This window comes from Parathielavia appendiculata (genome assembly GCF_033297405.1).
Source record: "Parathielavia appendiculata strain CBS 731.68 unplaced genomic scaffold N657scaffold_1, whole genome shotgun sequence".
NCBI classification, from domain to species: Eukaryota; Fungi; Ascomycota; class Sordariomycetes; order Sordariales; family Chaetomiaceae; genus Parathielavia; species Parathielavia appendiculata.
This window is the reverse complement of record NW_026944220.1, coordinates 797585-813078: the sequence shown is the minus strand read 5'-3', so window position 1 is coordinate 813078 and position 15494 is coordinate 797585. Positions and strand designations below refer to the sequence as shown.

General features: G+C 56.6%; 5 protein-coding genes across 5 annotated transcripts; 2 read left to right on the top strand and 3 right to left on the bottom strand.

The window, feature by feature from the left end:
* Positions 1-31: 31 nt before the first annotated feature.
* N657DRAFT_638746 (U6 snRNA-associated Sm-like protein LSm6) lies at positions 32-1227 on the bottom strand. The gene is made up of 3 exons (XM_062791652.1): positions 732-1227; positions 529-642; positions 32-461 (listed from the first exon to the last, which is right to left on the bottom strand). Exons 1-3 carry the CDS (start codon positions 841-843, stop codon positions 439-441), a joined length of 249 nt encoding a protein of 82 aa, XP_062652067.1. The 5' UTR covers positions 844-1227; the 3' UTR covers positions 32-438.
* N657DRAFT_660018 (uncharacterized protein) lies at positions 1131-2965 on the top strand. The gene is made up of 2 exons (XM_062795029.1): positions 1131-1968; positions 2034-2965. Exons 1-2 carry the CDS (start codon positions 1495-1497, stop codon positions 2910-2912), a joined length of 1353 nt encoding a protein of 450 aa, XP_062652066.1. The 5' UTR covers positions 1131-1494; the 3' UTR covers positions 2913-2965.
* Positions 2966-3343: 378 nt separating this feature from the next.
* On the bottom strand, positions 3344-6514 carry N657DRAFT_563099 (uncharacterized protein; the record flags this gene model as incomplete). The annotated part of the gene is made up of 2 exons (XM_062788185.1): positions 3344-5762; positions 5946-6514. The coding sequence occupies 2 exons, from the start codon at positions 6512-6514 to the stop codon at positions 3344-3346; spliced, it is 2988 nt and encodes a 995-aa protein (XP_062652065.1).
* Positions 6515-6999: 485 nt separating this feature from the next.
* Positions 7000-10566, top strand: N657DRAFT_607509 (uncharacterized protein). Its single transcript, XM_062790247.1, has 5 exons — positions 7000-7398; positions 7576-8791; positions 9408-9543; positions 9625-9830; positions 9912-10566. Exons 1-5 carry the CDS (start codon positions 7346-7348, stop codon positions 10341-10343), a joined length of 2043 nt encoding a protein of 680 aa, XP_062652064.1. The 5' UTR covers positions 7000-7345; the 3' UTR covers positions 10344-10566.
* An 87-nt stretch (positions 10567-10653) lies between these two features.
* N657DRAFT_676097 (uncharacterized protein) lies at positions 10654-15213 on the bottom strand (the record flags this gene model as incomplete). Its single annotated transcript, XM_062795870.1, has 4 exons — positions 10654-10782; positions 10866-14915; positions 14977-15088; positions 15146-15213. The coding sequence occupies 4 exons, from the start codon at positions 15211-15213 to the stop codon at positions 10654-10656; spliced, it is 4359 nt and encodes a 1452-aa protein (XP_062652063.1).
* Between the last annotated feature and the right edge of the window lie 281 nt (positions 15214-15494).

The following is a 15494-nucleotide window of genomic DNA, read 5'->3' as shown; positions in this document are numbered from 1 at the left end:
GCGCGGATTTTACTGCATTGCTTTGGCGTTTCAGTTAGGGAGAGGATTCTAGAATCAGCGAGTATTGGGTTGTATGGCGGTCTATGCTGCATTGGAGTCGCATATTGATCGATCAACCAATCAACAATAAAGAGGCACTCGTTTTCAAACCTTTTCCGTGCCATCCTGCATGTGAAACTAGATGTATTTGTGTTTGCTTGCCATGACTGATGTCCACGGGTGAAGCCCACCGAGACCGGGTTTCTAGATACCCGTCCCGCAAGATCCCAGGAGTTTGCCGACGCCATTGGGTGGTATATCCTGACTTCGTGATGTCGTGCCGAGCCCATGCCGTCGCTGTGAACTGAGATGACAAAAGAAGTCAGCTCGAGGCTCCAATACCTGCCATATGCTCAAGGCCAAATTCAGGCTCATGCGTGAGCACTGTGGTGCCCTCGATCATTCGGCAGAGATGTACATGACTGATGATTGACAGTTAGCCCACGGCCCATGGAAGACATGATAAAGACGTAGGAGACGGCCACTGACCGTTGTTGCCTCGGACGAATGCGTCACCGTAACTCCGCCGCTTCACGCCGTTGACATACTCTTCGGCCTTTTCCAGCGCAATGTTCATATATCCGTCCACCGACTGAAGCTCCCCTGTATAGTTGAGCAATGCATAGTCAGCAGACAATCATATTTGGCCTTCCCAAAGCTGTTTGCGAGTGGGTGTGAGTGAGACAACTTGCCCTTGTAGACAACACCCGAGTTAAGCTTGACGGTAACAGGGTTCCCGATGATCTCGCTAAGGAATCCCGAAGGATCCTTGCCTTCACCATGCGTGGCAGCGCCGTTCTCCATTATTGAACTGATAGTCGTGATATTTGAGCTGCGTGGTGCGGTCTGCAACTTCGAGGATCTGTGGTGTTTCCACACAGGTGTCTTGACTGTTGATGGGAGCCGCAGCAACATTGAGTGCTCCCGCTTGGTAACTGGTCCCACTTTTAGCCGCTCACTGGCCAATCATAATCTGGTCAAACATGGCACACGCCAAGGCCCGGTCCCTGGAGCTGTCAACCTTCCCCAACCTCAAACCAGGCACTGATTAAACGTCCTGTATGGTTGCTGTGACGGATGAAGGCGAGGGTGAGTGGGGGACAGCGACTCCAAGTATCAGAACAAACTTTGGTAATTATCATGAACTGAATATGAAAGTATAAATTTTCTCTCCATGCCTTCTTGAGGTCTGCGTGTGGGTTTCTGCATCGAACGGCAGGTGCGTCCTCTCGTCTCAAGCGTGCAAGCCTTGAGGCCAACAACACAGCCTCGCGCCGAACCAGTTATAGAGATGAGTATTTCGTATTTCTTCCACACAAACCTGTTCTGCGCCTCCACTCCGTTTTTGTTTCGCCTCGCCCGCTGCCCCAACAGGCAGCCCCAGGTCTCTCATCCCGCGGGCAATCCGCCATAACCACTGGCCGCTAACGCCCCTCTTCGCTCTTCATCCTCACCATGGGCGGCTCGGCTTTTTCTTCGCTTCCCGATCCCCCATACACTCCTCGAATGTCACGTTCGGTATACCAGCACGTTGTCCCTGCATGTCATGCTGCGCTGCGGGAGCTCTTCGTCTGTGTGGCGACACCGATTGAAGGCCCCGAGAAGAAAGACCATGGAGACATCGATATCCTCGTCGCTCTCGAGAGGCGCGTGGTATTCCCAAAGGCCATGGACCACCCAGTTCAGAGTCCTCCGCATGAGTTGATGGGCGCTGTCCAACGCGTCCTCCATGCCAAGGATGCCATCATCCACCCGACCGGGTCGTCGGCTAACTTGGCGATACCTTGGCCTTCGAACATGAACCCCGTTTTCGCCATGCATGATGAGGCATCCATGATGGAGGACTCTGCCACTAACCACGAGGAGCCAAGGGACAAGTACATACAAGTCGATGTCCGCATCTGCCCGGATGTGGACCAGCTCTGCTGGGTAAGTGTCCCACCGGGAGCGAGGCACGGGATTGGGTGATAGATCAACACTAACAGGCCACATAGATTCTTTTCAAGCATGCCCACGGCGACATCTGGAATCTCCTCGGTAGCACCATTCGGCCCTTTGGCCTCACACTCGACGAGGAAGCACTCTGGCTGCGCATACCGGAGATCGAACAGTTCGACCGCAAGAAGGCGAAGGTGTGCCTCAGCCGCGAACCCGTCGAGATCCTGCACTTTCTAGGGATGAAGGTGGAAGGCTTCTGGGCTGAGCCGTTCGAGTCCGTGGATGCCCTCTTCGACTACGCGACGACTTGCCGGCTGTTCTATGTCCGAGCAACACCTGACGACGACGCAGACGCCGACGCGGCCGAAGCCGGTGTCATTGGTGGGGAGGAAGGACGGAAAAAGCTCAGGTCGAATGATCGACGGCGTATGAAGGGCCGCCCTGTGTACCGACGTTGGATCGATGAATTCATCCCCGGACTCCGCGCGCAGGGGATATTCGTTCGCAAGGGACCCGGAACATCTGTCGAGGAGGTGCGATGCATGGTTCGAGATGAAGCCTTTGCTCGCTTCTTCGTCGAGCTCGAGTACAAGCAGCGGCTCAGGGAGTGGCAGCTGAAAAAGAATAGGGAGCATATCAAGTCCGTGATTAAGGAGCAGGTCCCCATCGACATCGAGTCCCAGCGGAGGGCCTGTCTAATTTCAGCCATGCGGAAGATAGTCATGGAGGACGACTCGTCTTTCGGGACTGTCCCTCCAGGCCTAAAAGATAGGGATGGTTTCTACAATACAGAAGCTGTATGCAGCTTTGTCCAGGGGAATTTGGACCGGGTGGGCGACATTGCATGGACCAGGCAACAGCAGAAGGCCAAGGAAGCCATATTGCTGAAAGAATCCAGTCTGAAGGTGGAAGCTGGTATCGAGGGGATAGTGTAATCTAAGACACGCACAGCGAAGAGAATCAACGCTCCAGAGTCCACCTCTACTTGATGATGGCAGCCATTGCTTGTTCACAACGAAGTAAAAACCATAATATGTGTGCAGATCAGGTCACCGAAGACCGAAGTTGTTGTATCCGCAGATCTCGGGTTACTAAGATTAGTAACTGTTGTATCTTGGAATAACAACAGCTCGGGCCTTCTCGCCCCCCAAGTACAGTCGTGGAAGGCGTGCTGTTCAGCATAAACATGCTCAGAAAATCGAAATAGAGCAAATCCAGCCAAGGAACGCCTTGCTTTCCCTTGGTTCCGCCATGTCAAGCCAAACTGCACCACGGCTCACAAGCCAGGTGAGGAAATCTAAGCAGGGTACCTATCCTCTGTCGAACAGACATCATGGTAGCGACAAACAATGCGCCAACCTAGCCGCTACAGCCTCTCGTCGCCGGCAATGCTCTCCTCTTCCTCCACTTCATACCCCATCTCCTGCGCTGACTGGATCTTCTCTTTGGCCTCCCTGACAGACCTCCAGCCGCTCAACACGGCCCTATCCTCGGGGCTCTCAATAAAGGGCTTGATCACGCCCTTCTTGGCCAGCCGCCTTCGATGTTGCCGCCTCTGCTGCCACGTGTATCGAGACGTGTCAACGCTGGCGATATCCGTCCCCGTGGCGGCATCTCGCATGTCTGCCAGCCAATCCTCCACCTCGGGCCGGAGGCGATGTGCCAGATTCCTGCCCTGGCCGCCGGTGATCCACTGGTCCAGCTTCACCGGGATGGCGTAGCCCCAGACTGGGTCGTCGGAGGACCAGTCGCAAGGCATCCCCGGGTAGCAGTATTCGGGCTTACAGAACCAGAAGCACATGCATGACTCTGCGAGATACCAGAGAGAAAGCAGGAACATGACAAGTCCGAGAAGGGTCAAGCGAAGCTTTGGCCGGCGATGCCACAGGCGAGGCAGGGGCAGGTGGACATAGGTCACGGCGGAATCCGCTGTCCGCTCGGAGCCTTGGCAAACGGGACACGACGGAAACTCTCCCTTGGCTCCGCCTCTCTCTTTCTTGATACCTTCGCTGTGAGCCGTGCGTGGGGGATGTTCCTTTTTGATATCCGCGTCGGCGACCTCTTTTTCTAACCGCTCAATCCCTTGCTTTGCGCTTCGAATGCCGAGGAGCCCGGTCTCCAGGGATCGGCTCATCCGGTCGTACGCCTCGAGCTCCTTCTCCCTGTCAAGTGTGGCATTTTCGCTGGTTTCGGATTTTGGTCTTCGGATGCCCAAGCTAGCAGCGCTCGGGGGCGCCGGAGCGTTGAGCAAGCCGGCGATGTCGTCCAGAGTAGAGTCGTCAATTTGGTTGACTCGCTGGATTTCTAGCAAATCGTCCTTGACGGTCGGCGGCTTGACCGTGTTGATCAAGGGCGCGCGACTCCGGGATAATGACCTGGCGCGCCGGCGAGCAGAGAGCGATGTTGGGCGCCCGAGGGATCTGTCACCCGTCGATGACCGTGTACGTTTCGGCTGGCGCGCTGCGATATTTTCCTTTCCGTCTTGTGCAAGCAGAGATTTGGAGTGCTCGCCGCCAGTGGTGCTCAGACGTCTGGCACCATTCTTCACAGGCTCGGTGTCCTTCTCGGCGGCCTGGACTGTTGCGAGTTCTTCTAACTTTTCCACTCTGACCGTTGCTGGCGTCTCTACAAACGCCCCTGTGATTCTAGGAGTGGGCTGTGTCAGAGGATCGAGCTTGGTGGGCTTTGGGGTTTCGTGGGGTTGCTCCTGTTCGGGCTCCGGCGATGGGGCCCCCAGGGAACCCCTTTCTGACTGGTTGTCTTGGGGAGCAAAAAGCTTCATTTCTTGCTCTATGCGCTCGGTAGGATCGGAATCCGACTGCACAAAGCTTGCTCGTTTTGGAAGCCTTGATTCAACCGATGAACTTCTGGAAAGACCCGCAAACCCGACAGATGGTTTGAAGATGCTCTTAGCGCCACCAATTGATCTTCTCTGTCGCGGACGGTCCAATAGCTCTCGGTCCCCAATCGTAGGGGCTTGGCTATCTGTAGCCATCTGCGCTTCTCGCGTTGGGCTGCTGCTCCTAGCGGCGGCCAGTCGGCGCGAAATATCACGCGAGTTGTTTCTATTCGGTGAACCGTCGCGGCGAGTCTTTTCCCCTCGGCTCATTCCGCGGGTGTGGCTTGCATCTCCTGTATTGGCCGGGGAATGATCGTGGTTGAGGGTGCCAAGATCAAGTATGCGCTGACACGCCTGGTCTTGTTCGGCTGGCGCTGTAACCGCAGGGAGTTCCCCAACTTGTCTCCGCAACCGGCCGCGGAGCGGAGAGAAAGCTCGTAAGGGTTCCTTGGTGGACCTCCGCGCATTATCTGGGGACGGTGAACGCGATGTCTCGAGATGTCTGTCCCAAAATTCATCTAGCCCAGCCGTGGCGAGCGTCCTCCTAGATAGACTCTCGATCTCACGGGCCGTAAGCTCATCAATCCTCATGCTTGCTCGACTGACTGGCCGGCGGTTGGGAACTTCATCCTCGTCGGCTGCTCTGGCTTCATCAAAGCCCAGAGGTTCGTCGGCAGCTTTGAGGGCAACTTCGATCTCGAGCGGCTCAATCTTCTCAACCTGGTCTGCCTCGTGGCCCAAAGTCTGGGGAATGCGTCGCTCAATCTCGGCTTCCAGGGCCCGTATTTCGTCGATTTTTCTGTTGCTGCGACCGACAGCCACGGGCGGACTGTTCGAGAATTGCACGTCACCAGCCGTGAAATCAGCATCAGCCTGCCAGGCAAAGCTCCTATTCGGGGTCTGTGAATCCTGAAAAACGGTATCACGGGCGGCGCGTGGAGTGTTGCTAGGTTGCAAATGCTTGCTGTCGACGCCTTGATTGGATCCTACCCAATCTGCTGATCCCCGAACCGAAGAAGCACCAGACTCCCGCCGCCTCTCGGACAAACGGCGCAGGACTGATGGGCTATCTGTCGTGGTCTTGTAAGTACGCGGAGAAGAGGCTGTTCCGAGTCTGGATCGAGAAAACAAGCCGTTGCTGCGACGTCCAGTTTCATGTGAGCCTGCTTGATCATGTGCATATTGATGCAGCTTCTCGTCGAATGTGCTGTCCGAGAGGTCGGCTTGTTGTGGCGGGACATCGCGATCGTCCTGGCTGTCGCCTCCCTTGACGCCGCCCGAGAGCTTGCCATTGGGCCGGCCACGTTGTGGTAGGTCCGATGCGCCCGGGCTTCCAGTTGTTGTGGTTCGCTTCTCGGTGGACTCAGGTCGGGCACGCCATAACCGTGGTGCCGGGCTGGGTGATCCCTGAACAACCGCCTCTTCTTCCTCGGCTAATCGATAGGCATCTGAAATGGTAAATGTCCGTCGCTGAGTAGGCCGAGGAATTCGTGTGTTGTTTGGCGAGGCGGCATTACCGTCGGAGGCTGAGGCCGAGCTGGAAGGGCGAGCAGCTTCCTCCTTCGTGCTTGGGCGCGAGAACAAGCTCCTCCTCTGGGATGCGCTGTTGATGACAAGCGGCGAGGTGACGCGGGGATTCGAGCCCGCAGTTCCTGGATTTAGTTTGAAGCCGGTCTTGTCAAGCCTGTTGCGCTCCATCTTGGGTTGTCGCTGTCGTCGCGTCGACTGAAATCGTCGTCGTCGCAAATGGTATCAAGAGAAGCTCGGCGCGTTGTATTGCAAGGCCGCAGCGGTCTGGACTGGTCGCGAGAAAGGGGACACGTACAGCAGTGCGCTGTCATGCTGAAGCACATCGGTGCAGGTCGATGGCAAGTTCAGTAAGTATTGAAGTGGGCGCCACGCGGTTCATGCTGCGAAAAGTCCGCTGTTGAAGCTCAACTTGTAAATCGGAGGTAAGCGCGGTGAGTGTCGCATCTGCCGGGTCGTCGCGGGTTTGGCGGCACAGTGGGGGGTCTTCAACCAATCCGAGCACAAGCTCGAAAGAAGCCTCATTGCCAAAAGGCTCGATACCTATCTGGACCTGACTCATCCATCATGTTACAATACCGAAGCCTTTGTATTGTATTATACCGTATTGTACTCCACATATTCAACGTCGCACTATCATTGTCTCTTGACACACCGCCCGTTGCCTGACCTGGAAACACCCCGAGATATGTACGGTAGCTGAAGCAGAACGAAGGATTCGAGACGGACGACATAGGTAGGTATCCCTGAGGTACCGCACAGCGAACCCAAATCTCGGACAAGCCTAGACGAGAGGTTTCATTTCCTGAACCGGCAGCATCCTTTAAGAAACCTCCGTAAGCTGCCGGCGGTATCGGTATTTGTTGAACTTACATCTCACGTAAGAATTGTCGGAATCAAATACAGAGGCCATTCCAGTGAAGAGAGAAGTATCTGTTGCTTCCTCACTGCTGGACGATCCCATCCTTGGTTCAATCACCAAGGCATCGAACCGACACAGCCATGACCGCCGTGATGGACGCATCGGAGGAGCTGATCCGCCCTCTTGGGCCCAGGTGCGTGACTGTGTCTTAGCCTAGCTTTTCCTGGCCATGTTGTTGAACTTATCCGGAACCGTTCGGCTCTGATGCTAATAATGGCGAGACTAGCGAGATGTACTCGGCATCAAGACACGCGGCGGGTTTCTACAAATGCGTGGCAAACACTTGCCGCTATTCCGTCTTGTTGCCAAGTCTGGGAGGTCGAGCCATCCCAGACGTAATGGACACCGCCGTCGCCAATGTTGTCCTCGCCATCCCCTTCCTAAGCGTAGGCATTGTTGGTGAGGATACCAACAAGGCCGCGTTCGTCCAGTGTCCTTCTATTGATCTCGAGCACCATGTCGAGTACGTCGAAGAGGAGGGCACGGAATCCGGCACCCAGGACTCCGTCCTGCTCAGAATTCTTGAAAACCAGCACGATCGGCCCTGGCCCGAGATAGAGCACCGGCCGCCGTGGAAGCTGACCGTCATCGTCCGAGACTCCGCGCCTGAGGATGGCCGGATAGTGCTCGATGCAGTATTTGCGGTCCACCATGCCGTGGCCGATGGACGGAGTACCGCGCTATTCCATAGAAAACTTCTCGGTGAGCTCAACCACTCGTCGGGTCAGCCGGCACAGCTTATGGGCCGCGTTTTGGATGTGAAGGGCGCCGGCGTTGGCGAGCTCGTTCGGCCCCAAGAGGAGCTTGTCAAATTCGACTTATCTTGGGGGTTTCTCCTCCAAACACTGTGGGGTGAGCTCGCCCCAGCCTGGCTCCGGAGGCAGCAGCCTGCCGCCCCCTGGGCTGGAAAAGTCATCACGCCCGCGCCGTGCCGGACAAGACTGCGGCTTGTGACGGTCCCAGCCGTCACCGTGACCGGGGTTCTCGCTGCTTGTAGGGAGCACCAAACAACGCTTACACCATTGCTTCACGCTCTGGCACTGGCTTCGCTCGCCAGACATGTCCCGGAAGACGAGGCCGTGGCATTTCACAGCTCGACGCCCATCGACCTGCGGCCGTTCATCGACAGCAATTCGTTTCTTGGTGGCAGAAGCCGAGATCTATTCGGTGTTTTTGTCACAGGCCAATATCACACCTTTGGTACCTCGACCATCACAACGCTGCGTGCCGAGCCCTCCCTGGACCAGATCTGGAGGGTAGCGGTCGACTTGCGAGGCAGCATGAAACAGCACATCAACAACATACCAAGAAACGATATTATGGGCGTGCTTGGCTGGATTACCGACTGGCGGAAGTTCTGGCTCTCCAAGGTGGGAAAGCCGCGCCAACAAACTTGGGAGGTGTCCAACATCGGGTCGATGCCGGGCGGCCACGCTGAGAGGGAAGAGACGAGTGGACGCTGGAAAATTGGGCGTTCTCACATGTCCCAGGGAGCTACCGTTACTGGTGCCGCCATTAGTATCAGCGTATCCGGAGTAGCTGGCAGAGAGATCGGCATCGTGTTGGGGTGGCAGGAAGGTATCGTCAACCAAGACACAGTCGACGGTTTGGCGACAGACCTCGAGGAATGGCTTGCCCGCTTGGGTGGTGTCCACGAATAAATATCTTTTAGTACGAAAGCAGATAAGGAAGGGTCCAAACGGGCAGCCAGCCATGAAGAAGACATCGGTACAATTGGTATAAATGTATGATGGCTATACCTCGGGTGATCCATGTACCTGGCAGCCGTTTCCCAAGAGCTTCCATAGGGAATCAAACGAGGAAGGTTGGAAATAAAGAGGAATCAGGTGTGTACGGAGTTCCAGAGCTGTCCAGCTGACGTAAGGGAACGGATAGAACTGGGAAAGTTCCAAGAGATTGCGCCGATGATTTCCCGAGCGCTGCTGCAGCAGTTCCCAAGCCTGGAATTTTTGGGGCCCTTGGAGCCAATCCGGTCAAACACCACCAACACCACCAACAACAACACCAAGCAACAGCTCCCTTCAAAAGGGGTGTCCAGTCCGATTCCGGCCACACACCATGGCGACGCCCATGGTAAGCAGGTCGCCATCCTGCCTGGCCTGCCTGCGGAGATTGGCGCAGCCATTCGCCGACAGCACTGCAAGTCCCAGCGCCGTCTCTCTGGTGCAGACCCGCGCAAAATCAAACCGGCTTCGGCCACAGGACCAGGGCGTCGTTGTCCGCCTGCTCGAGGACATTCCCAAGTTTGGGCGCAAGGGTAAGGCATTCTGTTTCTGAACGCGGCCTACACTAGCTGCAGGCCAATTGAGTGCAGGCTGACGGGAACACCCCCTCCTAGATGCTATCTTCCGAGTCGAGCGAGGGCGCATGCGCAACCAGTGGTATCCCAACAAGAAGGCCGAGTACATGACGGCGTCGCGTTTCCGCGAGCTCGGTTTGACGCGCGATGACATTGGCGAGCGGGATATCATATTCGGTACCCTGGAACCCGCCGACGTCGACGATGCGCCCGAGGTTCCAATCACCACCGTGCGCACCACTACTGTAAGACTACCCGCATCGGCCTCTTTCCCAATCCATGTATCCCTTCCTTTCCTCCCCGGATACTAATATGAGGACCAACAGCCCGAAAGGGCCCACACTCTCCTCACCACTTCGATCCCAGAGACGCTCACCTTCCACCGCAAACCTATCCCGGCGCCAGCTCCTGCCCCGCCGACTCAATTTATCTCGCCCCTCGTCGCTTCCGCAAACCCAGATTCCGCACAAGATCAAAACACTCCTCTGGTTATTTACGGCTCTGTGTCAGCCACCGATATCGTGGGGTACATCAAGGGACTCCTGGCGGGTGACGCTGACGGCAGCCGCATTGTATTGGGGCCAGAAGACATCAAATTCCGGGGCCTGTCTGAGGATACCGACAGGGTCAAGGCGCTGGGCCGTTGGGAAGTTGAGATCTCAGTCGGTGGCAGGGGGTTGGAACCCGTCCGCAAAGTGGTCGAAATTCTTCCCGTGGCTGAAAAGGCGGGTGAAGCTGACGCACAGCCTGCTCCATGAACACACGCAGCTTGGTCACCTCCTTCGGCCGTATGGTGCTGCGGATGCTTTTTCAGCTGAGGCCGGATCAATTGTAGGATAACATGTATGTACAACTGTACACTAAAAGTGCTGCTTTCCGACTTGTCGTACGATGACACATTCCGCTGCCAGCTGCAGAATTAGGACGCAGGAGCGCAGGACCTCAATCAACCGCAAGCCGTCCGACGGCGGCTGGCCTATGTGAGCATTACAAGCCGTGCCCAAGTGTCTTCGCTGCTGCGAACACATCATTTCTCCCTCCTCCATCTCAAGGGCCCCGTCTGCTGTGTCAGTGTTGCTGTCGCCCGACTCCATAGTTGACATCCAAGCTCCAGAGCGAACCCCATATCACGCTCTTCTGCGCTGGACTTGAGGTTTCGGCATCATCTTGCTCACGCAACAGCGTGTGCGCATAGGCCTGCCAACACACCCGTCGTCAGCAACTGAAAGACGCCTGCAGGCGGTTCAGGGCCCCATAAGAGAGTCCATATCGTCGCCAACCTCTGATGAATTCGACTGCTGCGGTGGCAGCACGGGCCCGACATCCTTCGACTTCCCTCTGCCACCGCTTGTCCGTGTTGGCTCGTCAGCATACGCAGAGGCCTGGAGCGGTTCACGTTGAGATATGCCACGGGTTGCTCCGTGCTGACATGTTGGGCTTGTTGTCGCGGGTGTGTCAGCGGGCGCCGCGCGCAGCGAGTTGGTCTCGCTGGCAACAGCGCTATCCCGGCCTCGAGAGACCCCGATTGCAAACGGGAGGGCTTTCTTAGAGCCCGTACTGGACCTCCGGCTCTCAAGGCTCTTCGACAGCGTCTTGCTCACCCCTTCGATCCCCGACGCAATGCCGCTCCGGTTCCCCGTCCCTGCTCCCGTGGATCCTGTTACCCCATGTGTGTGCCTCTCGGCCATGGCCTCGACGTTATTGGCTGCGACGGTACTCTTAGCGAGTCCCGGCGTGGACGGCGCCCCAGGCTTGTCCTCAGTCGCGTCGATTAGGTACCAACGAAGACCGTCAGACAAATCAAAGGGGTTGTCGTTGTCGTCGTCGTTGAGCGACTCGGAGTCGGGGCCAGCTCCCCTCTTTGCTGTTCCCGGAGGGTGGTGGAGCGACTTGGACAGGTCCACAACCCGTTCCTGAATACGTGAAATCCGAGCAACAATCCACTCCCGGCTGCGCAGCCGATGCGCCTCCTGCTCCCGGAGGAAGTAATGCGGAAAGCCCACGTTGAAGGCAGCCCAGGCTCCTGTCGTCTGATTCCTCGTTGGGAGGAAGAGGGCGAGGTCGCCCTCCTTGAAATTCTTGTACGCGATCTTTTCGTGCGCCTCTTTTTGCAGCATGCGCGCCTTGTCGCGATATGCCCGTGCATCGCGCTGCAGTTTGCGGGCCATGTGTTCGACGTCCTTGACGCGCCGATACACAACGTCGCAGAAGGCATCCATATCATAATATCCAAGCGACGAAATGTAATCATTGTACTTTGCCGATTCGGCCTCCACTTCAGAGCAGTTGACCCAGTTGAGAAGGTCGAGATCTGTACTCGTGACGGCGGTGGAGCGACTGTTCAGGGTGCTCGACCGACGGAGCGATGAGCTGGGGTCCGAATCGTTGGCGTTTTGTGACAACCGCTCAGACCGGGGTATCTTCTGAATTATCATACTGCCGCCTTGACGAGTAATGGAGAAGCCGAGCCGTTCAAGCAGGTGCGTGAGGCGCTCATTGTGCGAGTAAAGGCGCTGCGTGAGGTCTTTTGCGTGCGCCGATCGAGTATCAAACAGTGCCGTGAGGTCCGATAATTTGGATTGTGATCGCTGAAGCTTGTCCTTGAAAAGCCGAACCTCCTCCTCCAGGCTGCCCACCCGTGACTGCCGAGAAGCGAGCTCCTCGGTGACCAGCGTGACTTTCTCCTCTTCCTCTTCCAGCCGCTTTCGCATAGACTCGGAGCCCGTTTCGCCGTCCGCAATCTTGGCACGTAGTTGGCTGAGCTGCTCGCGGCCGTCAGCTAACTCGCCTTCAAGCGCCAGAACCTTGGCCTTCTCTTCAGCAACGGCTTCCCGAAGGCGAATTGATTCAGCCTCCTGTTCCGTAAGGCGTTCCTCCAGAGCCACCTTTTCTGCCTTGCTTGACCCGGCAGCGTTGTGCGCTGAATCGAGTTCCAGACGGAGGAGAGAGATGTCACTTTCCAAGCCTTGCAGTCTCGCCATGGCGTCGTTCATTTTCACCGAGATGCAATCAACGAGATCACAGAGGTCGCTGGGGACAGCTTCGTCTGATGACAACTGGGTCCAGAGCTCGTGCAGCGCTTTGAGCTGCATGTCGGCCGTCTCGCTGAGGGCTTCCAGCTTCTTTCCGAGGTCCTTGGATTCGTCATGTGCGGTTTGGAGTTGGTGCTCTTGAGCCTCCATTGCCTCACGCTGCAAGCGTGTTTCCTCGCGCAGGAAATTGATCATGCCTTCAAACTTGAGAGTTTCGTCGCGTTTCTCTTTTGTCAACCGCTCGACTTCGGTTCTGAGTGCCTGGATCGCCTCATGGTATGAAGCTTTCTCGTTCTCCCTGGACTCCCCGAAGTGCTCCATCTCATCCTCGGTATCCTCCAAGCGTGCCTGCAGGCGTTTAATCTCGCTCTCGAGCGACTTCCGTTCCTCCATGAATTCGCGCTTGAGAGCTTCCAGGTTTTCCAGGAGATCCTTCTTCGTGGAGTTGGCTTCGTCTCTTTGACTTTTCATGTCGTTGTGCAGGGTGACCTGCCCGTCAAGGCCTTTCTCAAGGGCTGCAGCCCGCTCCTTCTCTGCGGCCAACTCAGCCTCCAGCTGTTGGACCCGCAGTGCGAGGGCGTCAATTCCTTCCTCGGATCGTTTCCGATCTTCTGGCGCCTGCGGAGATCTGACTGAGATGGAGGAGTCGGCACGGCCGGAGAACTGATGGCTCGGTGCCTGGAACAGATTGCCCAAACTCGGTCGCGACGCCTCGGTCTGGCGATGGAGCAAGTCCTCAAGCCGGCGCACACGGCTCTCGGCCGTCTTCAGCTTGCTCTCCAGCTTGACTTTGTCGTCTTGTAATGATCGAAGAAGCTCGTCGTCGCCGCGGATCAGTAACCCACTCCGCCCAAGCGCGGCCTCGTGGACGCTGCCGTTTTTGAACGCCTTCATCCGCTTCGATTGCTGCCTCGTAGGGTTGCTCAATTCTGAAACCAGCTTGCTGACGTCTTCGACGATCTGCGGATCCGCCTTATTGACCTGCAGAAGCACTTGGAAGTCCTCCAGGTCCTTCCTGGTCATGGTCGGCCACCGCTCCTCCTCCCCAAGGAGGTTGACTTCCAGGCCAGGAACATTGCTATCTGAGCCGGCGGAGTCTGGTCCATACGTGTCGCCAATCGACTTGTACCATCGCCGCCGTCTTTTGACCTCCTCGTCTTGAAAAAGGGCCATCTCATTTGCGAGCGTGGAGGAGTCTTGTTTCATCTTGTCGAACCATTCACGACGCTTGATGGCCTCTGCCACGAAAGACGCGTACATGTATGGGACTTGCTGGATCAGTCGTAAGTAGTCGAAGGTCGCAAACTCGTCTCCTTGATTAACGGCGCTAATCTGAGACCTCACGCTGTGGCTCAATGCCGTAACGTCGGTAATGCTGCACATGAACTCAAGCGACTCCGCGGCCAGCGAGTTTCTCGCCTTCGTGGCGTACCGAAGCATGTCGTCCATTTCCAGAACCCGGTTGCACAAGCTTGGCAACAGACGCTCCGTGTGATTCGCAGCAACCTTGGAAGCTTGCAGAACGGCATCTCGGGACGAGCTGTTATATTCGAGCGCTGTCTGGTAATCTGTGTCAATCTTCTTCGCCAAGGCCTCGATGTCGTGGACGAGCTGCTGAGGTTCGCCGCTGTGAGACATGGCAGACCGTTCAATTGTCCTCTCATACTCGCGGAACAGGTCTTCGGCATCCTGAAACAGGCGAGTAGCGGCTTTTTCAAGGTCTGCGACCCGACTGTTGAACTTGCGAAGCGACGTCGGCGCCAGACGGCCCGCCTTGCGTGCCGTCTCCAGGTCCACCAGATCCTCCAGGGTCGCCTGGCGCTGCACTCGTCCCTTTGTGTCCCCGACATCACGACCCGTCATGAAGCGTACCATGGCGGGCGAGACGGAGATGCTCCGGGCAAGAGACAGATACTGTTCCCACCGGCCTGTCAGCGCGCTGTAATCGGCCTGCGCTTCCGGGAGCCATTTCCGAAGGTCCGCGTACTTGGGCTCGAGACCTTTGATGACGAACTCCAGATTGGTCACGGCGGCATCGAGGCAGCGGAGCATGACATCCATTTCGTCGTATCGATCCTCGGCTGCTGCTGCCATTTGCCGACAGTCCTTCACCACACGGAGTGCCCACTCCCATCGGGTCTTGAATAGCTCTTGCCATGATGCCACAGACTTAGTGTCTTGTATCATATTCGGCGGAGTCGAGACGACGTATCGGTTCGGAATGGGGATTTCCGAGCGAGGGGGAGCGGTGGCCGAGGGCGCCTGTGCCAGCCGACTGTCGTAGACACATATTTCCTTCTGCCGCTTGCTGTCAGGTTGCCATATTCCCAGCTTTGGAAATCAATCACATGCCACCAACCTCGGTTTGTAATGTCTGCGCTTTCAACGGTTTCCCTTGTGGGGTCAGGGTGATGATACACTGAGTCGGTACCGAAATCTGGCGTGCCACCGAGGCTTTGAAATCATCGAGTCTGAGAGCTACCGGTCAGTACAGGAACGACCTGGTTGGGGCCCACAGGTGTACCTACGATGAAAGCTGCGAAGCGTCTATTTCCAGGCGCTGGCCCGTATGGGCGATCAACACCTGTGCTGCCATGTCCAGGCATGCCTCCGGAAATGCAAGCGGCGTCCTGGTAGGCAAAAGTTGCGCCAAAATCCCAGAACCGAAGCTTTTAGGCGCAAAGAAGAAGAGGTGGTCGATCGCGTGTCGTCGGCTCGGCGCCTTCTCTCAGGGCAAATGAGCGGGATGGTTGTTGAGGTGGCCTGCGGACCTCTCGGTCCTGTATAATATACCGGTCGGACAAAAAAGAGCGCGGAGGTCCAAACGTCCTCAAAGGCCGAGCTCTGATTCCACACCAGGATGCCTTTTGGTTGGCG

Coding starts and splice junctions, on each gene's coding strand:
- N657DRAFT_638746 (XM_062791652.1), bottom strand. CDS start 843: ATGGAGAACGGCGCTGCCACGCATGGTGAAGGCAAGGATCCTTCGGGA. Junction 643..731: donor CTCGGGTGTTGTCTACAAGG/GCAAGTTGTCTC, acceptor TCAACTATACAG/GGGAGCTTCAGTCGGTGGAC. Junction 462..528: donor ATTCGTCCGAGGCAACAACG/GTCAGTGGCCGT, acceptor GTCAATCATCAG/TCATGTACATCTCTGCCGAA.
- N657DRAFT_660018 (XM_062795029.1), top strand. CDS start 1,495: ATGGGCGGCTCGGCTTTTTCTTCGCTTCCCGATCCCCCATACACTCCT. Junction 1,969..2,033: donor ATGTGGACCAGCTCTGCTGG/GTAAGTGTCCCA, acceptor CAGGCCACATAG/ATTCTTTTCAAGCATGCCCA.
- N657DRAFT_607509 (XM_062790247.1), top strand. CDS start 7,346: ATGACCGCCGTGATGGACGCATCGGAGGAGCTGATCCGCCCTCTTGGG. Junction 7,399..7,575: donor ATCCGCCCTCTTGGGCCCAG/GTGCGTGACTGT, acceptor CTTGTTGCCAAG/TCTGGGAGGTCGAGCCATCC. Junction 9,544..9,624: donor TCCCAAGTTTGGGCGCAAGG/GTAAGGCATTCT, acceptor ACCCCCTCCTAG/ATGCTATCTTCCGAGTCGAG.